Source organism: Tympanuchus pallidicinctus, unplaced genomic scaffold, assembly GCF_026119805.1.
Source record: "Tympanuchus pallidicinctus isolate F22 unplaced genomic scaffold, pur_lepc_1.0 scaffold36, whole genome shotgun sequence".
In the NCBI taxonomy this organism is placed as follows: Eukaryota; Metazoa; Chordata; class Aves; order Galliformes; family Phasianidae; genus Tympanuchus; species Tympanuchus pallidicinctus.
In genome coordinates this window covers 615799-636680 of record NW_026294754.1, presented here as the reverse complement: position 1 = coordinate 636680, position 20882 = coordinate 615799, and the positions used below count along the sequence as shown (strand labels likewise).

The following is a 20882-nucleotide window of genomic DNA, read 5'->3' as shown; positions in this document are numbered from 1 at the left end:
GCTCTGCAGTGAGCTGGGAGATGTTTCTCATGTCCAAGGATTCACTGCCTTCCCCAGGAATCACAGCAGCGCAGAATTGTAGGGACTGAAAGAGACTCCCAAGATCATTGAGTTGCAGAGCTTGCTCCATACAGCAGGCAGTGCTGGGATGCTGCTGTTCCAACCCCACGGCTGTTCCCCCTTTGCTGAAGGCAGATGGTGGAGGTGCACGTGGTCTGATTACTGCACACACTGATGCTGCCTGGATGGTTTCAGCAGTAATAATGCTAAGCTGCTCGTGTGTTTCTTGCCCACAGTGTACAACTGGACAGTCGACGAGGTGGTGCAGTGGCTCATTACCTACGTGGAGCTGCCACAGTACGAGGAGACCTTCAGAAAGCTGCAGCTGAGTGGACATGCCATGCCCAGGTCAGTGCTGAGCCCCTGGGATGTGTGCCAGGGATGGAGCAGAGCCGAGGCAGCAGCGATCCATCCCTGTGCACAGAGCTGTGGGTGACTCCTGGGCCAGCCCAGCTTGGCTCCGGGTGCTTGGCTGTGCTGCAGGCTTCACTGCAGGGATGTGCATGCAGAGAGGTAGGCCAGGTGCTGGGGCTGTCAGTGCTGCTGTGCTGGCTTGCACAACAGCCATCGTCAGCCTGAAGCTGTGCGCTCAGAGCTGCAGCCCTAAGCTGGAGCAGAGCAAGTCCAGGCAGTGCCCCGCTCTGCCCACGCTTCCTTTGTAACTCATCATCCTCAGCACAGGGATGGTCTCCGCTGGCTGCATCCCACCTGAGAAATGTGCTCTGCAATCCATACAGTCAGCTGGCAGCAGCTGGCAGTGTAGATTTGCTTGATAGATGCATCCACTGCATCTATCCTGCACGGTTAGCAGGGCATTGACAAGCTCGGTTTGCCTACGAAGCAGTGTGAGCAGTCAGGAGGAATGGAAAGCCTTCACTTTTCTCTGGTGCTGAAGGCAGGGATGCTGCTTTTGATACAGATCTGGCACAGGTTGCCCAAGGAGGCTGTGGATGCCCCATCCCTGCAGGCATTCAAGGCCAGGCTGGATGTGGCTCTGGGCAGCCTGGGCTGCTGCTTGGCGACCTGCACACAGCAGGGCTTGGAGCTGGATGAGCGCTGTGCTCCTTTGCAACTCAGGTCATTCTATGAAATCTGCACCAGAAACAGCACGGTTTGAGGGCTTCCTTTAGCCCTGGCAGCTCTCTGCTCCTGCTCACCCCATTTCTCTGTCCGTAGCTCCCATATTATTCCCTTCTGTTCCCTTATGAATTGGGATGGATGTGACTGCGCCTCCTCCTTGCGTTTCACAGATTAGCAGTGAACAATGCCACCATGATGGGGACTGTCCTGAAGATGACAGACCGCAGCCATAGGCAGAAGCTGCAGCTGAAGGCTTTGGACACTGTGCTCTTTGGTCCTCCCCTCTGTAAGTAACACTGCACAGCTCCTTAAGTGCAAGGAGCTGCATCTGCTCAGCAGCAGACAGCAAAGATCCAGCTACGTGGCCCAGGCTTTATGCTGAATGAAGTCTGCTGGGTAATTGCAGTCAGGCAGAACCTGCAGCAGGTCGGCTGAGGGCTCCAGCCCTGTCCTGGAGGAGTGGGTTTGCACTGAGCTGTGAGCACAGCTGGAGGGAGAGGAGTGCTGGGATGGCACCGAGCTGAAGGAGGGCCGGTTCTGGAGCTGCCTGTGAGCATCTCCTGATGATCTGGAGGCCCTCTGATTATCTCTGCAGCTCGGGGCGCTCCTTTGCATGCACTGCACCTGGCTCACAGCTTCAGTCTTGTTATTATGAGTCCTTCCTGCTTATGCACGTTGTTCTCATTAAGGCTGATGCTTTGGGGAGGTATCTGAGGCCTGGCTCCATCAGGACCCTGTGGTTAAAGCTGCCCCAGTTCCTGCTGGCATGCCCAGCACCAAGGAGGAATTTGGTTGGCAGCCACACAGGCGCTGTAATGGCAAAGTAAATTGCTTTTAATGGCTTTGGATTAATGCTTACTCTCTGTGTTTGAGGAGCTGCTGGGCAGCCGTCCTGGCACGCACCGTGAGCTGCAATTGTGCACACAGCAGCACAGAGCAGTGCAGAACTGAGCAGTGCATGGCTGCACCCCCGCATCAGTCCTTCATGGCTTTCTCCAAGGTTCCTAGAAGACAATTTTGGGGATGTGGGACCAAACTGAATGATTTACCTGTGCCCATCCCACAGCTGTGCCATCCCAGAACTGTGCCCATCCCATAGCTGTACCCATCCCACAGCTGTGCCATCCCAGAGCTGTGCCAACCCAGAGCTGTGCCCATACCAGAGCTGTGCCAACCCATAGCTGTGCCCATCCCACAGCTGTGCCATCCCACAGCTGTACCCATCCCACAGCTGTGCCAACCCATAGCTGTACCCATCCCACAGCTGTGCCATCCCATAGCTGTACCCAACCCATAGCTGTGCCATCCCACAGCTGTGTCCATCCCAGAGCTGTGCCATCCCACAGCTATGCCATCCCATAGCTGTGCCAACCCATAGCTGTGCCCATCCCACAGCTGTGCCCATCCCACAGCTGTGCCATCCCATAGCTGTACCCATCCCACAGCTGTACCCATCCCACAGTTGTGCTCATCCCATAGCTGTACCCAACCCATAGCTGTGCCATCCCATAGCTGTGCCATCCCACAGCTGTACCCATCCCACAGCTGTGCCCATCCCACAGCTGTGCCAACCCATAGCTGTGCCATTCTACAGCTGTGCCATCCCACAGCTGTGCCAACCCATAGCTGTACCCATCCCACAGCTGTGCCCATCCCATAGCTGTGCCATCCCACAGCTGTGCCAACCCATAGCTGTACCCAACCCATAGCTGTGCCCATCCCACAACTTTACCCATCCCAGAGCTGTGCCCATACCACAGCTGTGCCCTGAGCTTCTCTTCCCATGTCTGAAACCTTGTTCATGCAGCTGTGCCACAGGGCTGTGCTGCAGGGCTGTGCTGCAGCTGCTGTAGGGAGCTGCTCCTTGGTTTGTGCTGCAGGGCTCTGGAGGTCCTTTCCCAGCACTTCACATGTTGTTCTCGGACCCCCCACAGCCCCTGCTGGTTTGCACTGAAATGCAGCTGAAGTCTTTTTGACGCCACGCTCATTTTTCCACAGTTCTGTTGGCAATCTGGGAGCGTGGGGGGGCTGCTTGCTTTGGGCTGGATGGCAGCAGGGGGTGACGCTCCGCACCGCGCAGTGGCTGCTGCAGGGGGAAGGACGAAATCCATTCTCTCCAACAATGGCAAATTAACTGCACTGTTCGTTTAATGGCACAGAGAGCTCCTTTTGTGGGAAAGGCATTGCAGTTGGTGACAGTGGCTGCAGTTTAGTGTGAGATGGAACATCTGCAGCGCTGCCTGGGCTCGGTGTGGCACTGCACAGCACCCACTGCTGCGTGTTGCTCAGCTCCGACCCGTGGAGCAGCTGTGATCCTCTGTTCTTCCCAGCAGGGAAGGTTTGATCCTTAAGGAAGCAACGAGGCTGTGCTTGCACCTCTACCTGTCTGCCCATCCCTCTTGCTGGCAGTGCAGGACCTGTTTGCAGGGCGCTGCTGGTGCTGGACACCGACCTGCAAACACGGATCAGAGGGACTGGAAATGATGGATGTGCAGCAGAGTGCCAAGGAGCTGCTCCTTGGGAAGAGGATGTTGTGATAATCCATCCGGAACGGGAAGTGGGGCCAAGGCCAAGATCTTGGTTCTTTTGTTAGTGTTGAATTTGTAAAGGGAGTGTTTTCAGAGGGAGGTGGAGCTGCTCCGTGGTGCTGCGCCGGGTGCTGGGCAGGGGATGCTTTGGGCCACGGCCTCGTGCTGCTGCTGCAGGGCAGGGGGAGGTGTGGGATGCACTGCTGTCCCCCCAGCTGGGGTAGAGTAGAACAGCAGGGCTGTGATTTCCCTCCTCCCGTGCGCCCATGGGGATGGATGCACCATGTGTGTGCTGGCAGCGTGCAGCCCATTGCTGGCAGGGCAGAGTGCTGACAGTGACAGCTGGCACTGGTTGTTTCTCAGCCATATATTAACAATCCAATCCCGGAGGTAAAGGTCACTCTTATTGAAAACAAACAAAACAGCATCGTTCCCCTGAAGGAGATGATGCACATCTTTGTAAGCCGTGTCAACGTTGCTAAGCGGTGCTTTTTATTGAGCCAGTTTCTGCTGAGCCTCTGTTAATGTGCTTCTGATGGATGAAAGGCGATGGTTCCTTATCTTCTAGTGGGGCAAGCGGAGTTGGGAGTGCTGTGTATCACAGGCAAAGGTGCCTGGAGGTGCTGGAACAGCTGCCCAGAGAGGCTGTGATGCCCCTGTGATCCCTGGAGGTGTTCAAGGCCAGGTTGGATGGGGCCCTGGGCAGCCTGGGCTGCTGTGAGATGGGGAGGTTGGTGGCCCTGCATTGGTGGGGGGTTGGAGCTTCGTGATCCTTGAGCTCCCTTCCAACCCAAACCATTCTGGGATTCTATGACTCAGGTTGGGAACGTGGCTGCTTGCTTTCTGGTGGTAACGCAGCCCAGCAAGAAGGACACAGCTCACACAGGGGAGCCCATTGGGGTACCCACACGTCCCAGGAGCTGCAGCGCCTGGCAGATGGGATGCCATGTGTCTGCCTGCAGCACTGTGGAATCCTGCTGCTTTGCTGTGTTTTTCCATTGTTGTCATAGCTGCAGTGTGCACCAAATGCACGGGAGGGATGGCTGCAGGGAGCAGGGCTGGGAGCAGGCAGGGATGGGAGCAGGACCAGAAGCAGGCAGGGATGGAAGCAGGAGCAGGCAGGGCCGTGGGAGAAGCAATGACAGCACGCAGGGTCAGGCTGCAGCACTTGGACACAGTGCAGCGAGGGCAGAGGATGTCAGTGGTAATGAAGTCCCTGTAATTGGGATGCAGGGATGGGATGGGAGCAGGGCTGTGTGTGTCATGTGCTGCTGGGGTGACGCCAGCCTTTAACAGCCTCATCTTTTCCCACTTACAGCACATGGCAGTTGTTGGCTTAGAAGAGAAATGCATCGGAGAGCCAAGGTCAAACACAAGGCTTGCTGTCCTAACAGCAGATTTACTGTGCTTGTTGCTATTACACATCTGCTTTTCCATCTGCGTTTTGGAGCTACCTTCATGGCCTCATTTCAAGCAGCACGGACCAGGAATTAGGCTGGATTCTCATCTTAGGGCTTTTCTGCTTCAGCTCTGTAGAGATGGCAGGGATTTATCAGAGCGCAGAGCTGTGTGTGGTGACAGACCTGGAGCTTCACTGCTGCAGGGGCTGCACGTAGCTGTGCTGCTGAGCCTCGAGCTGAAGGGGGGCTTCCTGGCAGTGATGTTGGTGTCAGTGGGTGCCATGTGTGCTGGTGCTGCCCCTCACGGGGGGCATACAGGGATTTCATACGAGCATGGAAGCACAGAACCTCAAAAGCTGGAGAAGCCCTCCAGGGTCCCCAAGCCACCCCACATCCCCACAGCTCTGGTTGGTGACCCCCCCCGGTCCCCGTGCAGCTGTGCTGCTCTTCGGAGGAGGGATTGTTCTTCCTTCCCCTGGGATTTCGGGGGGCTATAAATGCTGTTGGTGCTTCCCAGCTCCAAATGACGAGGCATTTCTTTAGGACTGAAGGTGCTGCTGCTGACTGCTCAGCAGCTGCTCTTAGGAGGGGAGAGGATGAACTCTCGTGTCCTTTACACCCGTGGGTTCCTGCCAGCACCGCAGAGAGCAGCAGGGCGTGCGCTGGAGATGGAGGAACAGATCCATTCCATGCTGGGAGCAGGCTGCTGTGGCAGCCATCCTCCCACTGAAGGCACAGCTCTGCCTTCGTGTGCCCTTCTGTCCCAAGACAGGGATGCACACCAGCACTCCCTCGTGCTGTGCCAAGCTGATGCTGTGTGCTCTGAAAGCCTTAAGCGCTCACAAATGGAAGGGAGGGGAAGTGAAAGCCCTATGCTTGCTCAGTCATTATGAGGGAGGATGTTTTATGGCTTGTTTGTTTTTGGTGTTTTTTTTCCCCTCCCAAAAAAGCTTGTGTTTTAAGGAAGCAGAGATGAACTCGAGGCCCTGAAGGGCTCTTTGGTCCGCATTAAAATAAGCACACATGGAGCAGACACAGAAATAAACGGAGATCTGACTCAGAGCTGGGCCAGTTCTGCACTGCTCTGCGCTGTGCTGTCCCAATGCAAATGTGTGCACAGGAGCAGAGGGGTGCAGGGAAAATCGATGAGCAGAGGGCTGGAGCAGCTCTGTGTGAGGAAAGGCTGAGGGAACTGGGCTTGTTCAGCTTGGAGAAGAGAAGGCTGCAGGGAGACCTGATGGTGGCCTTCAGTGCTTGAAGGGAGCGGATGAACAGGAGGGGGAACGGCTGTGTGTGAGGGTGGGTGGTGACAGGACAAGGGGAATGGCTTGAAAGTGAGACAGGGGAGGTTTGGGTTGGATGTGAGGAGGAAGTTTTGGAGGCAGAGGGTGGTGAGGCACTGGCACAGGTTGCCCAAGGAGGCTGTGGATGCCCCATCCCTGCAGGCATTCAAGGCCAGGCTGGATGTGGCTCTGGGCAGCCTGGGCTGCTGGTTGGCGACCTGCACACAGCAGGGCTTGGAGCTGGATGAGCGCTGTGCTCCTTTGCAGCCCAGGCCATGCTGTCATCCTATGAAATCTGGGAGCAGATGATGGCTGTGCTGCTGCCCCTCTGCAGTGCTGACCGAGGGAGGAGAGCTGCTCTCCCTGCACAGCACCGCTCCTGAGCTCCAGCTCCAAAGCCCACCTTCTATAGTGGGGGTGGTGGCATTATATTAAATATCCCAGCTCAAAGCACCCCCCAAGGCAAACAAACCACCTCCCCACTCCGTGCCCTCAGCAGCCTTTCCTCCTCTGGCAGTGACACGCCACAACCACCTGAAGGACTTCATGCTGGTGGTGTCCATCGTCATCGGGGTGGGCGGCTGCTGGTTTGCCTACATCCAGAACCGTTACTCCAAGGAGCACATGAAGAAGATGATGAAGGACCTGGAGGGCCTCCACAGGGCTGAGCAGTCCCTCCACGACCTGCAGGAGAGGTAAGAGCTGCGTGGCCCCCATCAGCTGTTGGCTTTGCTGCTGGTTGTTCCTCATTGGGGTCTCCCACCTCATTCTCTTTGCAGCTCTCCCCCTCAGTGCAGTGTGGGTACCCTGAGCTGCCTGGTCTGTGCCACCCTGCATATAGCAGGGGGTTGAAACTTGATGATCATTGTGGTCCTTTTCAACCCAGGCCATTCTATTATTCTATGACTTCTCCCAAACACACAGAACTGTAAAGCAGATCTGTACCTCTCTGGATAAAAGAGCCTCTTAAAGGATGGGAAGTAACCCAGTTTGCTTGTTGTCATCTGGGAAGGCTGCTGCCCTGCCTGGCAGCCCCTTGGGAGCCATCCATGCATGGGAGGTGTTGAAAAGCTTTTCTGTGATCACATCAGTTGGTATCTGCATGGTGAGAGGGCACTTAGAAGTGCACCAGGCTGGCGGTGCCCAGCGCAGCACATCCACGTCAGCACTGCAGATGTGTGACCTGCTTTCTTTTGGACTTGAAGGGTTTTCCTCTCTGCCTGCCAAGGGAGCAGGCTGTAATCCACAGCTCATTTCACACGGCTTTGTGGAGTTCTCCATCACAGCCAGGACATAACCTGGAGAACCAGGGAACCTCTGGGTGTGCAGCTCCTGCAGGTGCATGGTGTTCATCCATGGCACCGTGCAGGACAGGGGATGGGCAGGGCTGTGCTGGGGGGGCACCTGGGAAGGAGCAGCTGGGCCTGGGGAGCTGAACCTGAGCTCAGAACCAGGTGAGGAGGCCCCAACCTAAGCACAGAATCGCAGAGGTGCAGGGGTTGGAGGGGTTGGAAGAACCTCCCTCGCCCTGCTGGCCGCACTCTGTGCAATGCACCCCAGGTCCCATCGGCCTTTTTGGGCACACTGCTGGCTCACGGCCACCTTCTGGCCACCAGGACTCCCAGGTCCTTCTCTGCAGAGCCCCTGTGCAGCAGCTCAGCCCCGACTATACTGCTGCTGTGGCTGTTCCTCCCCAGCTGTAGGATCCTACACTTGGCCACGTTGGATGCTCTCAGGTTCCTCCCATCCCAGCTCTCAGGTTGGGTCCCCATGGGCCTGGGCACCAGTGAGGCAGTTCTGCTCAGCAGTTTGCTTGCTAGAAACTCCTTTTTGGACCTCAAACCAGGCTGTTCCCACTGATGGAAGTTCAGTGCTGAGCACATCTGCAGGATGGCCCCATCTGCTGCTGCTGCTGCTATTCCTGTCTCTGCTGTGTTCCTGGAGACTGGGGAGGGGAACGCAGACACTGAGAGCCATTTGTGGCTCATCTTTTGGGAACACCCATTAGCACTGATGCTTCCCAGTCCCATGTGCCCATCGTGCAGATAAGTTCACATCAGAGCACATCCCTCTGCTGATGTGCTGCTGAGCTCTAGGTCCATCTGTGCCCATGGCACAACGCAGTGCTGCCCTCCATCCTGGAGCTCACTGCATGCAAAGGGCTCAGAGGGTGGCTTTGTCCACTGCCAGCATCAGAAAGCACAGCTCTGCTGTGAGCAAAAGCCAGTGGGAAGGGAAAATGCAATGGTTGTGCACGCTTGGAAATTGCCTTGAGGATAAATCTCCTATGAAAGGAATTCTGCATCATAGCATGGGGAAAATTCTCCTTTAAATAGAGATATTTGGGTGGTTTGGAATTCTTACGGCCCTACTGTGGGAGAGCTTCAGCAATGAGCTCAGGGCAGAGAGCGTGGGTTTATCTGAAGGCTTGGAACGCCTTGGCAGAAACCTCTGTTAATTGGGAAGAAAAACACTGGAGTTTCTCAACAGAGCTGTAAATTGAAAATAAACCTTTTCCAAGAAGAGAGCCAACATCATGGCTGCTGAGAGGCCAGATTTGTTGTCGATTGCTGTCCGGGTGCCAAGGATGAGCCTGCAGAGCAAGGGTTCTTGGGTCTGCATCCTTGTTCTGTGCCCTGCTTATGGACTCAGTGCATCCTTGTTTTGTGCTCTGCTCTGTGCTCAGTGCATCCTTGCTCTGTGCTCTTGCTTCTGTGCATCTTTGTTTTGTGCTCTGCTGTGCATCCCTGTTTTGTGTTCCGCTCATGGGCTCAGTGCATCTTTGCTCTGTGCTCTGCTCTGTGCATCCCTGTCTTGTGTTCTGCTCTGCTCTGCACATCTTTGCTCTGTGCTCTGCTCTGTGCATCCCTGTTTTGTGCTCTGCTCTGTGCTCTGCTCTCTGTGCATCCCTGTCTTGTGTTTTGCTCTGCTCTGCACATCTTTGCTCTGTGCTCTGCTCTGTGCATCCCTGTTTTGTGCTCTGCTCTGCTCTGCTTTGCACATCTTTGCTCTGTGCTCTGCTCTGTGCATCCCTGTTTCGTGCTCTGCTCTGTGCTCTGCTCTCTGTGCATCCCTGTCTTGTGTTCTGCTCTGCTCTGCACATCTTTGCTCTGTGCTCTGCTCTGTGTTCAGTGCATCCTTGCCCTGTGCTCCATTCACAGCTTCTGTGCGTCCTTGCGTTGTGCTCCACTCTGTACTCAGTGCTTGCTCTGTGCTCTGCTCATGCAGAGACCCCCTAATTGCTCTCTGCATCCTTGCTCTGTGCCCTGCTCTTAGGCTCAGTGCATCCTTGCTGGGTGCTCTGCTGTGTGCTCAGTGCCCCCATTCTCCCTGCTCTGCTCGTGCTGCACACATCCCTGGGCTGAGCACGCTACAAGCTCAGCGTTTGCTGCAGGGCTGCAGAACAGCCCCTGCGTGCTGCACAGAGCCAGGTTTGTGGCTGAGGATCGTTTTTCCCTTTTGTCTGTGCCCATTGGGGTGTGGAGGGCAGGAGCAGCCGCAGCTAAGGTGGCTCCATCTGTGACCATTTCCTTTCAGCACGGTGAGCTTTCTCAGCCTTCCAGCTGTGGTGGCCGCTGGCGCAGTGCGAACAGGAGGGGGCCGATGGCACGGCGCCCCCTGCTCCTCACGGCTCCCATCTCCCTGTCCTGCAGGCTGCAGAAGGCCCAGGAAGAGCATCGCTCCGTGGAGGTGGAAAAGGTGCACCTGGAGAAGAAGCTGCAGGACGAGATCAGCATCGCCAAGCAGGAGGCGCATCGGCTGCGAGAGCTGCGGGAGGGCACTGAGAATGAGCTGAGCAGGCAGAAGTATGCAGAGCAGGAGCTGGAGCAGGTGAGGGGCGGCCCGTGGTTGCACAAACACGCACACGTGGCATGCCATAGGAGCAGCACGCAGCCAGCACTGAGCCTGCCCGCCATCGAGCCCGGTGCCGTGCTGCTCCTAACACCTTTTTGCCTTTGCTTTTTCCTACCTCGTGAAGGAAAAGATCAGAGAATCACAGAATGGTTTGAGCTGGAGGGGATTCCTGGGGGCCCCCAGAATCACTGAATGGCCAGGGTTGGAAGGATCACGAAGCTCCAACCCCCCCACCGTATGCAGGGCCACCAACCTCCCCATTTAATGCCAGACCAATAGTAGACCTGGTGCCACTGCCTGCAATGAGCACAGCTCCATCAGTGCTCAGAGCCACCTGATGTCACCTGGCCCTTCCATCACATCCCTGCAGTGACTGGGGGAGAGGTGGTGGCTGTGGAGCTGCCCCACAGGGCAGGAATGCTGCCTGGCTTGCAGCTGCACCCCCCATCCCCTTCCAAAGCACCAGCCTTCAGATTTCTCTCTCTTTTCCATCTGTGGGTTTAGGAGAGATGTGGGGCAGCTGTTCTGCCGTTGGCTCCAGAGGTGTCCAAAGAGAACTTCCTTCCAAATGAATCTGGAAATGCAGACCTGGGGAGAGTTTTGTGTGTGATGCTGGCAGCAGTGATGTGCGAGCGATGCATTTGTGTGGCACTGTTTGAGTAATGCATCACAGGTCAGAGAAAGGGCTTCCAATGCAACATCTAAAAGCCCAGGGAGCCCCAATAAGGGCTGGAGGGAAGAGATGGAAATAAACAGCATTGCTAATGGTGGCTCAGCAGCAGGGAGCGAAGGGAGGCGTGGGAGCTGTGCCTCAGAACCACCTGGTGCCCAAACCTGCAAAGCTTTACAGCCCAAAGCACAAATGCAGCTGCCCCTCCGTTTCACCCGAGGGAAAGCTGTGCTGTGACCTGATGTGATCACAGATCACTTCCAACAGAAATAATGTGAGGCAGCACCGTGTGTCCCACAGTGCCGTGAGGTGTTTGTGTGTCCCAACCCGGCCCCCATCCACTCCACCTGGGAGGAGGAAGGAGAGGAAAGCAGAGCCCAGGCATTGCACTGGGTGGGGAGAGGTCAGCGCTCGGCCAGCAGGGAGCTGTGCAAGATTCCTTCCTCCTCTTGGTTGGAGTGAGAGCAGTTCTGACGCCCTCAGGCCCCATCCAGGATCCCAGTTTGTCACACAACCTCTCCACGAACGCACTGAGCTTCAGTGCCCAGCTGCACAGCAGCGCTGGGGCCGTTCTATGGGGTGCACAGCTCTCCAAGCCTTCCTGTCCCACCCGCTGCCAACTCGAGGGCACTCATCCGTTCCACCACTCCTGCCCTCGGGAAAGCTGCCAGCTAGAGGTGACTTCCCCTCTCTGTTGTTTCTCAGAGGCCTTCATGAGGGATGCCTCCAAAGGGTGAGTACTGGCATCGTCCTCCTGCCCCCACCGTGTGCCTGTAACACAGCCACCATCCCAGTGTCCCCCACACACAGTAACCCATCACCCCACTGACCGTAGAACTCGTCTGGTTGTTTGATGCCGTGGATATTAAACCCAGAGTTTCTTTTGCACCCGTTGGTTCTTATGACTAAAATGGTTCTGTGGGGTTGGGAGCTCGTGCTGGAGCACAGCAAGTGGTGCTGAGAGCTCAGTGTTTGGGGCTGGGCTGCTTGCAGCAAATCCATCCTCAATGGGTCCTGCTGTGCCCAAGGGGTGACCACGCAGCACAGGGTCAGAAGGCACTCATTGCTTTATGAAGTGCCACTTGGTGGTCGGGATGGGACCTTGGAGGTCATCACAGGGGAGCATACACCATATAAGCCCTGTTTGGGTTCGTTCCCTGTGATGGATGTGATGCACACAGCACATAGTAGGCAGCACGCAGCAGGCAACAGGCAGCAGATATCACAGCACGGCCTGAGCTGCAAAGGAGCACAGCTCATCCAGCTCCAAGCCCTGCTGTGTGCAGGTCACCAACCAGCAGCCCAGGCTGCCCAGAGCCACATCCAGCCTGGCCTTGAATGCCTGCAGGGCTGGGGCATCCACAGCCTCCTTGGGCACTGCGTGGGGTCAATGTGAGCCAAATGTTGGACCAGCCCTGGCTCCTGTTTGCCCCCCCGTTGCCCCCATTCCAGTGGTGCAGCACAGCAGCCATTCCCTTTCCCATAACACAGCACTGCTGCCTCTCCTCAGGTCCGAATGGCTCTGAAGAACGCCGAGAAGGAGCTGGAATCACACTGCAGCTGGGCTGCCCCCGAGGCCCTGCAGAAGTGGCTGCAGCTGACCCACGAGGTGGAGGTGCAGTACTACAACATCAAGAAGCAGAACGCGGAAAAGCAGCTCCTGGTGGCCAAGGAAGGGGTGAGCATCTCAGCATCCTGCTCTGAGATTTGCCCATCGCTGCCCGGGGGGAGGTTTGGGAATGGAAGCTGCACGGTGTGTTCTGTGCCCTCACACCATGTGCACAGCCCCTGTTCTGGCTGTCCTACGTGCTCAGGCAGCACCGTTTCCTATGAGCACATGCACTGTAGCAATGAATCACCCTCTCTGTATTCCCAGTCTTTCCAAGCTTTCTGTGCCAGCCGAGGAGCTGAGAGCTGCAGGGGAGCTGCTGTAACATGCATTCAGCTCTGTGGATGTGTGCAGAAGCCAGAGCTGACAGCTCACAGGAGTCCCTCTGCCCTACTGCACTGTTATGATGGACGTGACATGTGATAGTTCTATCCTTAGAAAGGCCAGGGCAGGCTCTGGGAGAGCCCTTCTCTGCATGGAGCAGTTGGTTTGGGTCCCTCTGATTTCTGGCGTGCTGCAGGGCTGGGGGTGCAGGGCAGCATCTCCCTGCTCAGCCCATGGGCTGGGGGTCACCCTCCTGTCCTGAAACACATTTCACACCATTCACACGTGTGCCAGCAGCTGCAGGGCTATTTCTGTCACAGCCCCTCCAGGATGTTCTTGTCCAGGAGGAAACACAAGGTCCTCGTCTTCCTCTGACCTTTCCTTCTTTCTGTTAACATTCCAGGCTGAAAAAATTAAGAAGAAGCGCAACACTCTGTTTGGAACATTTCATGTTGCTCACAGCTCGTCTCTAGATGACGTGGATCATAAAATCTTAACTGCAAAGTGAGTGTCTCCTCAAGTCCTCCCTGTCCCTGCTTCTCCTATGAGGAAAGGCTGAGGGAACTGGGCTTGTTTGGCTTGGAGAAGAGAAGGCTGCAGGGAGACCTGATGGTGGCCTTCAGTGCTTGAAGGGAGCGGATGAACAGGAGGGGGAACGGCTGTGTGTGAGGGTGGGTGGTGACAGGACAAGGGGAATGGCTTGAAAGTGAGACAGGGGAGGTTTGGGCTGGATGTGAGGAGGAAGTTTTGGAGGCAGAGGGTGGTGAGGCACTGGCACAGGTTGCCCAAGGAGGCTGTGGATGCCCCATCCCTGCAGGCATTCAAGGCCAGGCTGGATGTGGCTCTGGGCAGCCTGGGCTGCTGCTTGGCGACCTGCACACAGCAGGGCTTGGAGCTGGATGAGCGCTGTGCTCCTGTGCAGCCCAGGCCATGCTGTGATTCCATGATTCCCAGCCCTGCTGTGCTCTCAGTGGCTGGTCCCGCTCCCACCCACCAGTGCCCTGTGGTCTCAACCAATCCATACCCACACAGAGCCCCGAGTCCCACAGAAGCAGCCTTTCATAGCATTGTAAAACAGCTTGTGGTCGTGCTTTCCCTTCGAGCCCTCCTGCTTTGCTTGCAGGCAGGCACTGAGCGAGGTGACGGCAGCGCTGCGTGAGCGCCTGCATCGCTGGCAGCAGATCGAGCTGCTCTGCGGCTTCCAGATCGTCAACAACCCCGGCATCCACACGTTGGCATCCGCCCTCAACATCGACCCGGGTTGGATGGGCACCCCGAGGCCCAACCCGTCCCACTTCATCATGACCGACGACGTGGACGACCTGGATGAGGAGATCGTGTCTCCCATGTCCATGCAATGTATGCAGCCGTGGGGCGGCGCCGCATCGAGTCGGGGGTGGAGGGGGAGCAAGAGAAGGGAACTGTAGGATTGGTGATGCTGGGGGAGCTGAGAGGGGCTGCATTGGTGTTTAAGGATGGCAGGGAGGTGGGTGGGCGCCCGGGTTGGCGCTGCTCACATCTTTGGAGGAAAGGCAGAGCCTGGGGCAGCGCGTGCCTCTCGCTCCTGGGTTGCTGAGATGTTGGGTTGCATCTCGTTGTACGGGAGGACTTTGTGAACCAGCCCTGGCTGCAGCACCCACACTCACACGGGGCCTCGCTTCTCCTCCCAACGTGCAAAGTCCACCTGCAGCTTCCTATCTGTAGTTGTGTGAGAGGAAGGGAAGCCTTGGCAGGAGCAGCGCTGGGAGCAGAGCAGCCCGTGCTGACGGCACTGGATGCAGCAAGCTTTCTAGGTGGCCTCCTTCGGGTGATTTGCTGCTCAGGTCCTCCTCAGCGCTGGGTCTGTAAGAGGCAGGAGGTGGGAGGAGGAGCAGAGGAGCCCGGTGCTGTCCTGTTGGTGCCCATCAACTCTTGGAAAGGGGAGATGGCAGCAGGACAAGGGGAAATGGTTTGGAGTTGAGGGAGGGCAGCTGGAGGTTGGATGTCAGGGGGAAGTTGTTTAGAGAGAGAGTGGTGAGGGGCTGGAACAGCTGCCCAGAGAGGCTGTGATGCCCCGTCCATCCCTGGAGGTGTTCAAGGCCAGGTTGGATGGGGCCCTGGGCAGCCTGGGCTGCTGTGAGATGGGGAGGTTGGTGGCCCTGCATTGGTGGGGGCTTGGAGCTTCGTGATCCTTGAGCTCCCTTCCAACCCAAACCATTCTGTGATGCTGTAATCTTCCCTCCCCTGGGTTCAGCCCTGCTCAGGGATGGGGAGGGACCAAAGGTTTGGAGCAGGGCAGCAGCACAGAGCACCCAGAGCTGAAGAGAGATCTGCAGCAGCTGGGAAGGCTGCAGGAGGGATGGGCTGTGGGCATTCCATGGGATCAATAGGTGCAGGGTGTGGATCCTCCTAAAACATGTGTTTTAGGAGGAAGTTTTTCACACACAGGGTGGTGAGGCACTGGCACAGGTTGCCCAAGGAGGCTGTGGATGCCCCATCCCTGCAGGCATTCAAGGCCAGGCTGGATGTGGCTCTGGGCAGCCTGGGCTGCTGGTTGGCGACCTGCACACAGCAGGGGGTTGGAGCTGGATGAGCATTGAGCTCCTTTGCAACCCAGGCCATCCCATGGCTCTGTGGTTCTGTGATCAGGGAGCAGCAGCAGGATGCTCAGGGCTGCTGCTCCCCACGGTCACTTCTTTCTCTTCCCCCCACCTCCCCCAGACGCAGCCTGGCTCTTTGGGCGCAGGTTCAGCGATCGCTCGTCTCTGTCCTCGGAGGATCAGTCCCTGTGGAAATACCCTGGTTTGGTTCTTTTTAATTATATCCACTTTATTTTGTTCTATTCTCTGCCCTTTTTCTGGACTAAAAATACATCCGCAGATTTTCCAACTTTCTGGCACGGAACAACTAACAGATGAACCTCTGTACATGGAGTCACCCTCACTAACACCAGGGAGGAGCCTGGTGGGATGAGGAAGAACCACAGCTGGCTGCACCCTGAGGGCTTGGGTTTAGAAAGCAAAAACCCATTGGGCAGCTGCTGGGCAGTCGGAGTGTTGCTGTGGGTGGCTGAGGGGATCTTCCCTCCCAGTGCCTTCCCCAGAGCTGTGTGGAATGAAATATGCTGAGCAGTGCTGTGTGCTGTGCCAGTCTGTCCCCAGGCTCTGATCCTGGGCTGAAGGCTGTGAACAGGATGATTGTCTGCTATAGGATGGGGGAATGCTGTGGATGCCCCATCCCTGCAGGCATTCAAGGCCAGGCTGGATGTGGCTCTGGGCAGCCTGGGCTGCTGCTTGGCGACCTGCACACAGCAGGGCTTGGAGCTGGATGAGCGCTGTGCTCCTTTGCAGCCCAGGCCATGCTGTGATTCTATGATGTGAGGCTTTGCTGCAGCAGGGAGGGCAGGGCTCAGCTTTTGGTCCCACACTCATTGCAAGGAAAAGGAGAGCGCAGAGCTGTAGGGTGCCAAGCTGGTAAGTGGGAATAACAGCAGGAGAGACCTCATGGGGAAAAGGTGTATCCCAGGACAAGCAGATACCCATGGAATCACACTGGAGAAGAACCACCAATGTGAAAATAAAGCTGCCTGAGTGATGCTTGCTGTTCCTTCTCCCACTCGAGGTGTCCCTGCAGGGATCCTGCATTGCTGCCAGCAGAGCAGCAGGAGGATCTGATGTCCCTGAGGGATGTTAAGGCAGTGATGTGCTGGTTCTTCGATTCCCACAAGAGCTCTCCTTCTGCCTCACTTCTGAGCTTTCCTCTCTGTTCACCTCCGTAACCGATTGCACATTTACTCCTCATGCTGTGTATGTCACCCTGAACACCTTATCTCCTGCAGAAGGGGAACAGCTCGTGTGGATGTGAGAGAATGGACTGCATGCTCTGCTCCAAAATCTGCAGCGTAGGGTTTGGGGCACAGCTGAGGGACTGAGCTCCCTGGCCATGTGTGACTTCAGTGACACCCTTTGGGACCAGCCCTGTAATATCCATCCCCTGTAATCCCAGCTGTGATGGCACCTGACAAAGGCCCCATCCCTGGAGGTGTTCAAGGCCAGGTTGGATGGGGCCCTGGGCAGCCTGGGCTGCTATGAAATGGGAAGGTTGGTGGCCCTGCATGGCACAGGGGGGTTGGAGCTTCGTGATCCTTGAGCTCCCTTCCAACCCAAACCATTCTGTAACGCTGGGATTAGCACCCAGCTCCCACGTCTGCCACAGAGGGCACGGAGCTGAGCATCCCTGCGCTGACCCCCAGGCTGCAGAGCAATGGGACAGCCCAGCCATGGGGTATGAGGGGCTCAGTGCCTGTGCTGGGGGAACCAACGTACCCCAGACGTGCTGCTGTGCTGCAGAGGAGCCCAGCAGGGAGCAGCCAGATGGGCTGGGCAGGGTGAGGACGGTCAGATAAGGTGTTCAGAAAGCAGCCGCGTTGGGAATGTTGGGCACAGCTTCTCACCAGCAGCCATTAACGAAGCAGCAGCACCAACCTTAACGCCTGTGCTCCAAAGCAGCGCTGCGGTCGGGGTCCCATCTCAGAGCGTTCAGCCCCTCTCCCTTCTCTCCTTGCAGCTCCTGCTTTGCCCAGCACCGTTCGCCAGCGCCTGGTGGACCCCCAGCACGGCCACGGATCTCAGAGGTTGGTAGAGAGTTATGTGCACAGCCAGCATGAGCCGGGCCAGCCTGCCCAGCACCCGGCGGGCCGAATGCCCCTCCGTCGAATGCACAGCCTCTCCTCCGGACAGCCTTTCAGTTCTGACCTTCCTGGCACCGCTCCGTCATCCACCACAGCCACCTCTTGCTCCTCATCCGCCACTCCTGCACCTGCTTCCCATGTCCACCCTCTCTATCACCATCACACCACCTCTTATTTCCTTCAGATGGACTCCAACCCCGATCTGCCCCCTCCTGATGTCACCTCTGGAGCTCGCTGTGGCACTGAGAGCTTTGGGTATATGCCGTTTCTTTTCTCGCTCCCTCCCTCCTGCTGTGTCCCAGGGCTGCTGCTTGCAGGGCTGCTTTCTCTCCTCCATCCCTCCCCGCTTTCCTTTGGGGTGTCTGCATCGTGGTTTACCCATAGCTGTGTTTCCTCCCCCCCTCCCTCCCCTCTCAGGAGTCTCAGGGAGCGCTCTGCTGTCCGTTCCCATCGCCGTGAGCTCAGCTGTGGGTAAATCCAGGGGTGCTGGATTGGCTCTGGGGCACTCAGACCGTGGCTGGGGGCTGCAGATGAGGGGATGCAACCCACTGAGCAAACACTGACCTTGCAGGAAGCCTTTGTGCTTTGGGGGGCTTGCAAAGGAAACAAGGTGGGTGCATTGCTGTGAGCTCGCATTGGAGCTGCTGGGCGCTGTGAGCTCAGTGCTGACAGGACCTGGAGATCCACTGCGTTGTGCTTCCAGCTGAGGGACCTCTGAGCAGCAGCAGTGCAAGGCAAGGGGAAATGGCTCGGGACAAGGGGAAGTGGTTTGGAGTTGAGGGAGGGCAGCTGGAGGTTGGATGTCAGGGAGAAGTTGTTTAGAGAGTGGTGAGGGGCTGGAACAGCTGCCCAGAGAGGCTGTGATGCCCCGTCCATCCCTGGAGGTGTTCAAGGCCAGGTTGGATGGGGCCCTGGGCAGCCTGGGCTGCTGTGAAATGGGGAGGTTGGTGGCCCTGCATTGGAGGGAGGTTGGAGCTTCGTGATCCTTGAGCTCCCTTCCAACCCAAGCTATTCTGTGATGCTGTGAGGCAGAGCTCCATGTTCCCAGATCTCAGGCTGCTGTTCAGTGCCTCTCAGGTGAGGACTGGGGGCTTTTTGGGGCCCTCTGCCCACACAGCAGCCATTGTCACCCCACATCTTCTCCTGCACCGAGCTGTGTGTGGGTGCAGCTGAGCCGGGCAGCATCCTGCAGTGGGGCAGAGCAGGGGATGCTCACAGGGAGCAGGAGGTCCTGTGTCACCCTGCTGGGAACCCTGTGTCTGTTGGGAGCTGCAGCGAGGCCCCCAGGTCTGGGGGGCTGCAGTGGTCACTGTGCCCCATGGACCCCCCTCCTGGAGCTGCCCCATGGCTGTGCTGCATCGCTTTGTTCTGTGCTGGGCTTTGGGAAGGGAGCTGATGGGAGCAGGCTGGAGGGGTCCTGGTGGGTCGGGCAGGACAGTGCTGCTCCCACTGACCTGCAGTGACAGGCAGCCATCCCAGATCAGCCACCTCCATCTGCAGCACACTGCAGGGCCTGGCATCGTGGTGCAGCATGGGGTGCTGTGGTGTGGGGTGCTGTGGGCACAGGGTGCTGCACTACGGGGTGCTGCACCTCAGCAGGCTCTAAGCCCTAGGCTGTACCTCTCAATGGGGGACACAGGGAGGCACCAGTTTTGCTGCAGAAAACCACAGCGCAGAGTCCAAAAGCAGCATCGTGGTTTGCTGGGCAGTGTTTGTTTGGGGATTAGGAGAAGCAGCGTAATTAAAATGCCACTTAATTAATTACTGCCAATTTGGGTCCGGCGGAGTCTCTCCTGGCCCTGGGATTGCTCCCAGCTGCCCTAACCTGGCTCTGCAACCAGCAAACAGCTGAGTGCTGTGCTCTGCTGTGCGCTGCTGAACGGCTGTGTGGGTCGGTGCTGAGGGGCTGCAGAGGGAACCCAATTAGAACAGGTCATTAGCAGGGAGTCGTGGCTGGCTTCTCACATTCCCCTCCATCACTCAGAGCTAATCGGAGCTGATTGCTGCTCGCTGCTTGCTCTCTGTCCCCAGTGGTGCAGCACTGTAGTCCTGCAGAGCACGAATGGTTGGTTGGGCAGGTTGGATGGGGCTCTGGGCAGCCTGGTCTGGTATTAGATATGGAGGTTGGCAGCCCTGCACGCTGCAGGGGGGTTGGAGCTTTGTGATCTTTGAGGTCCCCTTCCAACCCATGGCATTCTATGGTTCAGCTCTGCAGGAGCAGAGCCCTAAATCCACGCTCTGCCTCTGTTTGTCGTGGAAAGCAGTGATGGAGAACTGGGCGAAGTGGAGCTGTTGCTTTGATGTTACCAACAAGCTGCGTCTGTAGCAGCACAGCGCTCCTGGGCAGGAGGGATTTTGGGCTGCAGGGTCAGCTCAGCCCACGTGGCTGTGCTGGGGGGTGAGGAGGGCTGCCCAGAGCCCTGGCAGGGAGCTCTGCCGTCCAGCAACCGCTCACTGTTTGCTTCTCTTTTGCAATTGGCTTCAGAGGATCCGGTGCGAATAAGGTCAGAGCTGGTGTGAGTTGGGAGGCTGATGTGGGTCTGTCCGTGTCAGCATGGGGCTGGAGGGGCTGCAAGGCTGCCTGCACAGGGCTCTGTGTGTGTGTGCACAGGGCTCTGTGTGTGTGTGCACAGGGCTGTGTGTGTGTGCATAGGGCTCTGTGTGTGTGTGCATAGGGCTCTGTGTGTGTGTGCACAGGGCTCTGTGTGTGTGTGCACAGGGCTCTATGTGTGCATAGGGCTCTGTGTGTGTGCACAGGGCTGTGTGTGTGTGCACAGGGCTGTGTGTGTGTGCACAGGGCTCTGTGTGTGTGCATAGGGCTCTGTGTGTGTGTGCACAGGGCTCTGTGTGTGTGTGCATAGGGCTCTGTGTGTGTGCACAGGGCTCTGTGTGTGTGCATAGGGCTCTGTGTGTGTGTGCACAGGGCTGTGTGTGTGTGCACAGGGCTCTGTGTGTGTGCATAGGGCTCTGTGTGTGTGTGCACAGGGCTCTGTGTGTGTGTGCACAGGGCTCTGTGTGTGTGCACAGGGCTGTGTGTGTGTGTGCATAGGGCTCTGTGTGTGTGCATAGGGCTGTGTGTGTGTGCACAGGGCTCTGTGTCTGTGCACAGGGCTCTGTGTGTGTGTGCATAGAGCTCTGTGTGTGTGCACAGGGCTCTATGTGTGTGCACTGGGCTCTGTGTGTGTGCACAGGGCTCTGTGTGTGTGCATAGAGCTCTGTGTGTGTGTGCACAGGGCTCTGTGTGTGTGTGCATAGGGCTCTGTGTGTGTGTGCACAGGGCTCTGTGTGTGCATAGAGCTCTGTGTGTGTGCACAGGGCTCTGTGTGTGTGCACAGGGCTCTGTGTGTGTGCATAGAGCTCTGTGTGTGTGCACAGGGCTCTGTGTGTGTGTGCATAGGGCTCTG

The 20882-nt window shown here is 57.2% G+C and overlaps 1 protein-coding gene across 8 annotated transcripts in view; it reads left to right on the top strand.

Moving 5' to 3' along the window:
* The window catches only part of STIM1 (stromal interaction molecule 1), a 45610-nt gene that overhangs the window by 19428 nt on the left and 5300 nt on the right, over positions 1–20882 (top strand). For 2 of the 8 annotated variants that reach the window (XM_052699274.1, XM_052699275.1), the window contains exons 4-12: positions 297–408; positions 1311–1426; positions 6869–7046; positions 10005–10182; positions 12387–12554; positions 13213–13313; positions 13933–14168; positions 15510–15590; positions 17355–17733. In XM_052699274.1, coding sequence (XP_052555234.1) covers positions 297–408; positions 1311–1426; positions 6869–7046; positions 10005–10182; positions 12387–12554; positions 13213–13313; positions 13933–14168; positions 15510–15590; positions 17355–17733 — 1549 coding nt within the window. The remainder of the gene's footprint in view (positions 1–296; positions 409–1310; positions 1427–6868; positions 7047–10004; positions 10183–12386; positions 12555–13212; positions 13314–13932; positions 14169–15509; positions 15591–17354; positions 17734–20882) is intronic. The other 6 variants (XM_052699279.1, XM_052699278.1, XM_052699280.1 and 3 more) reach the window with 5 other exon arrangements.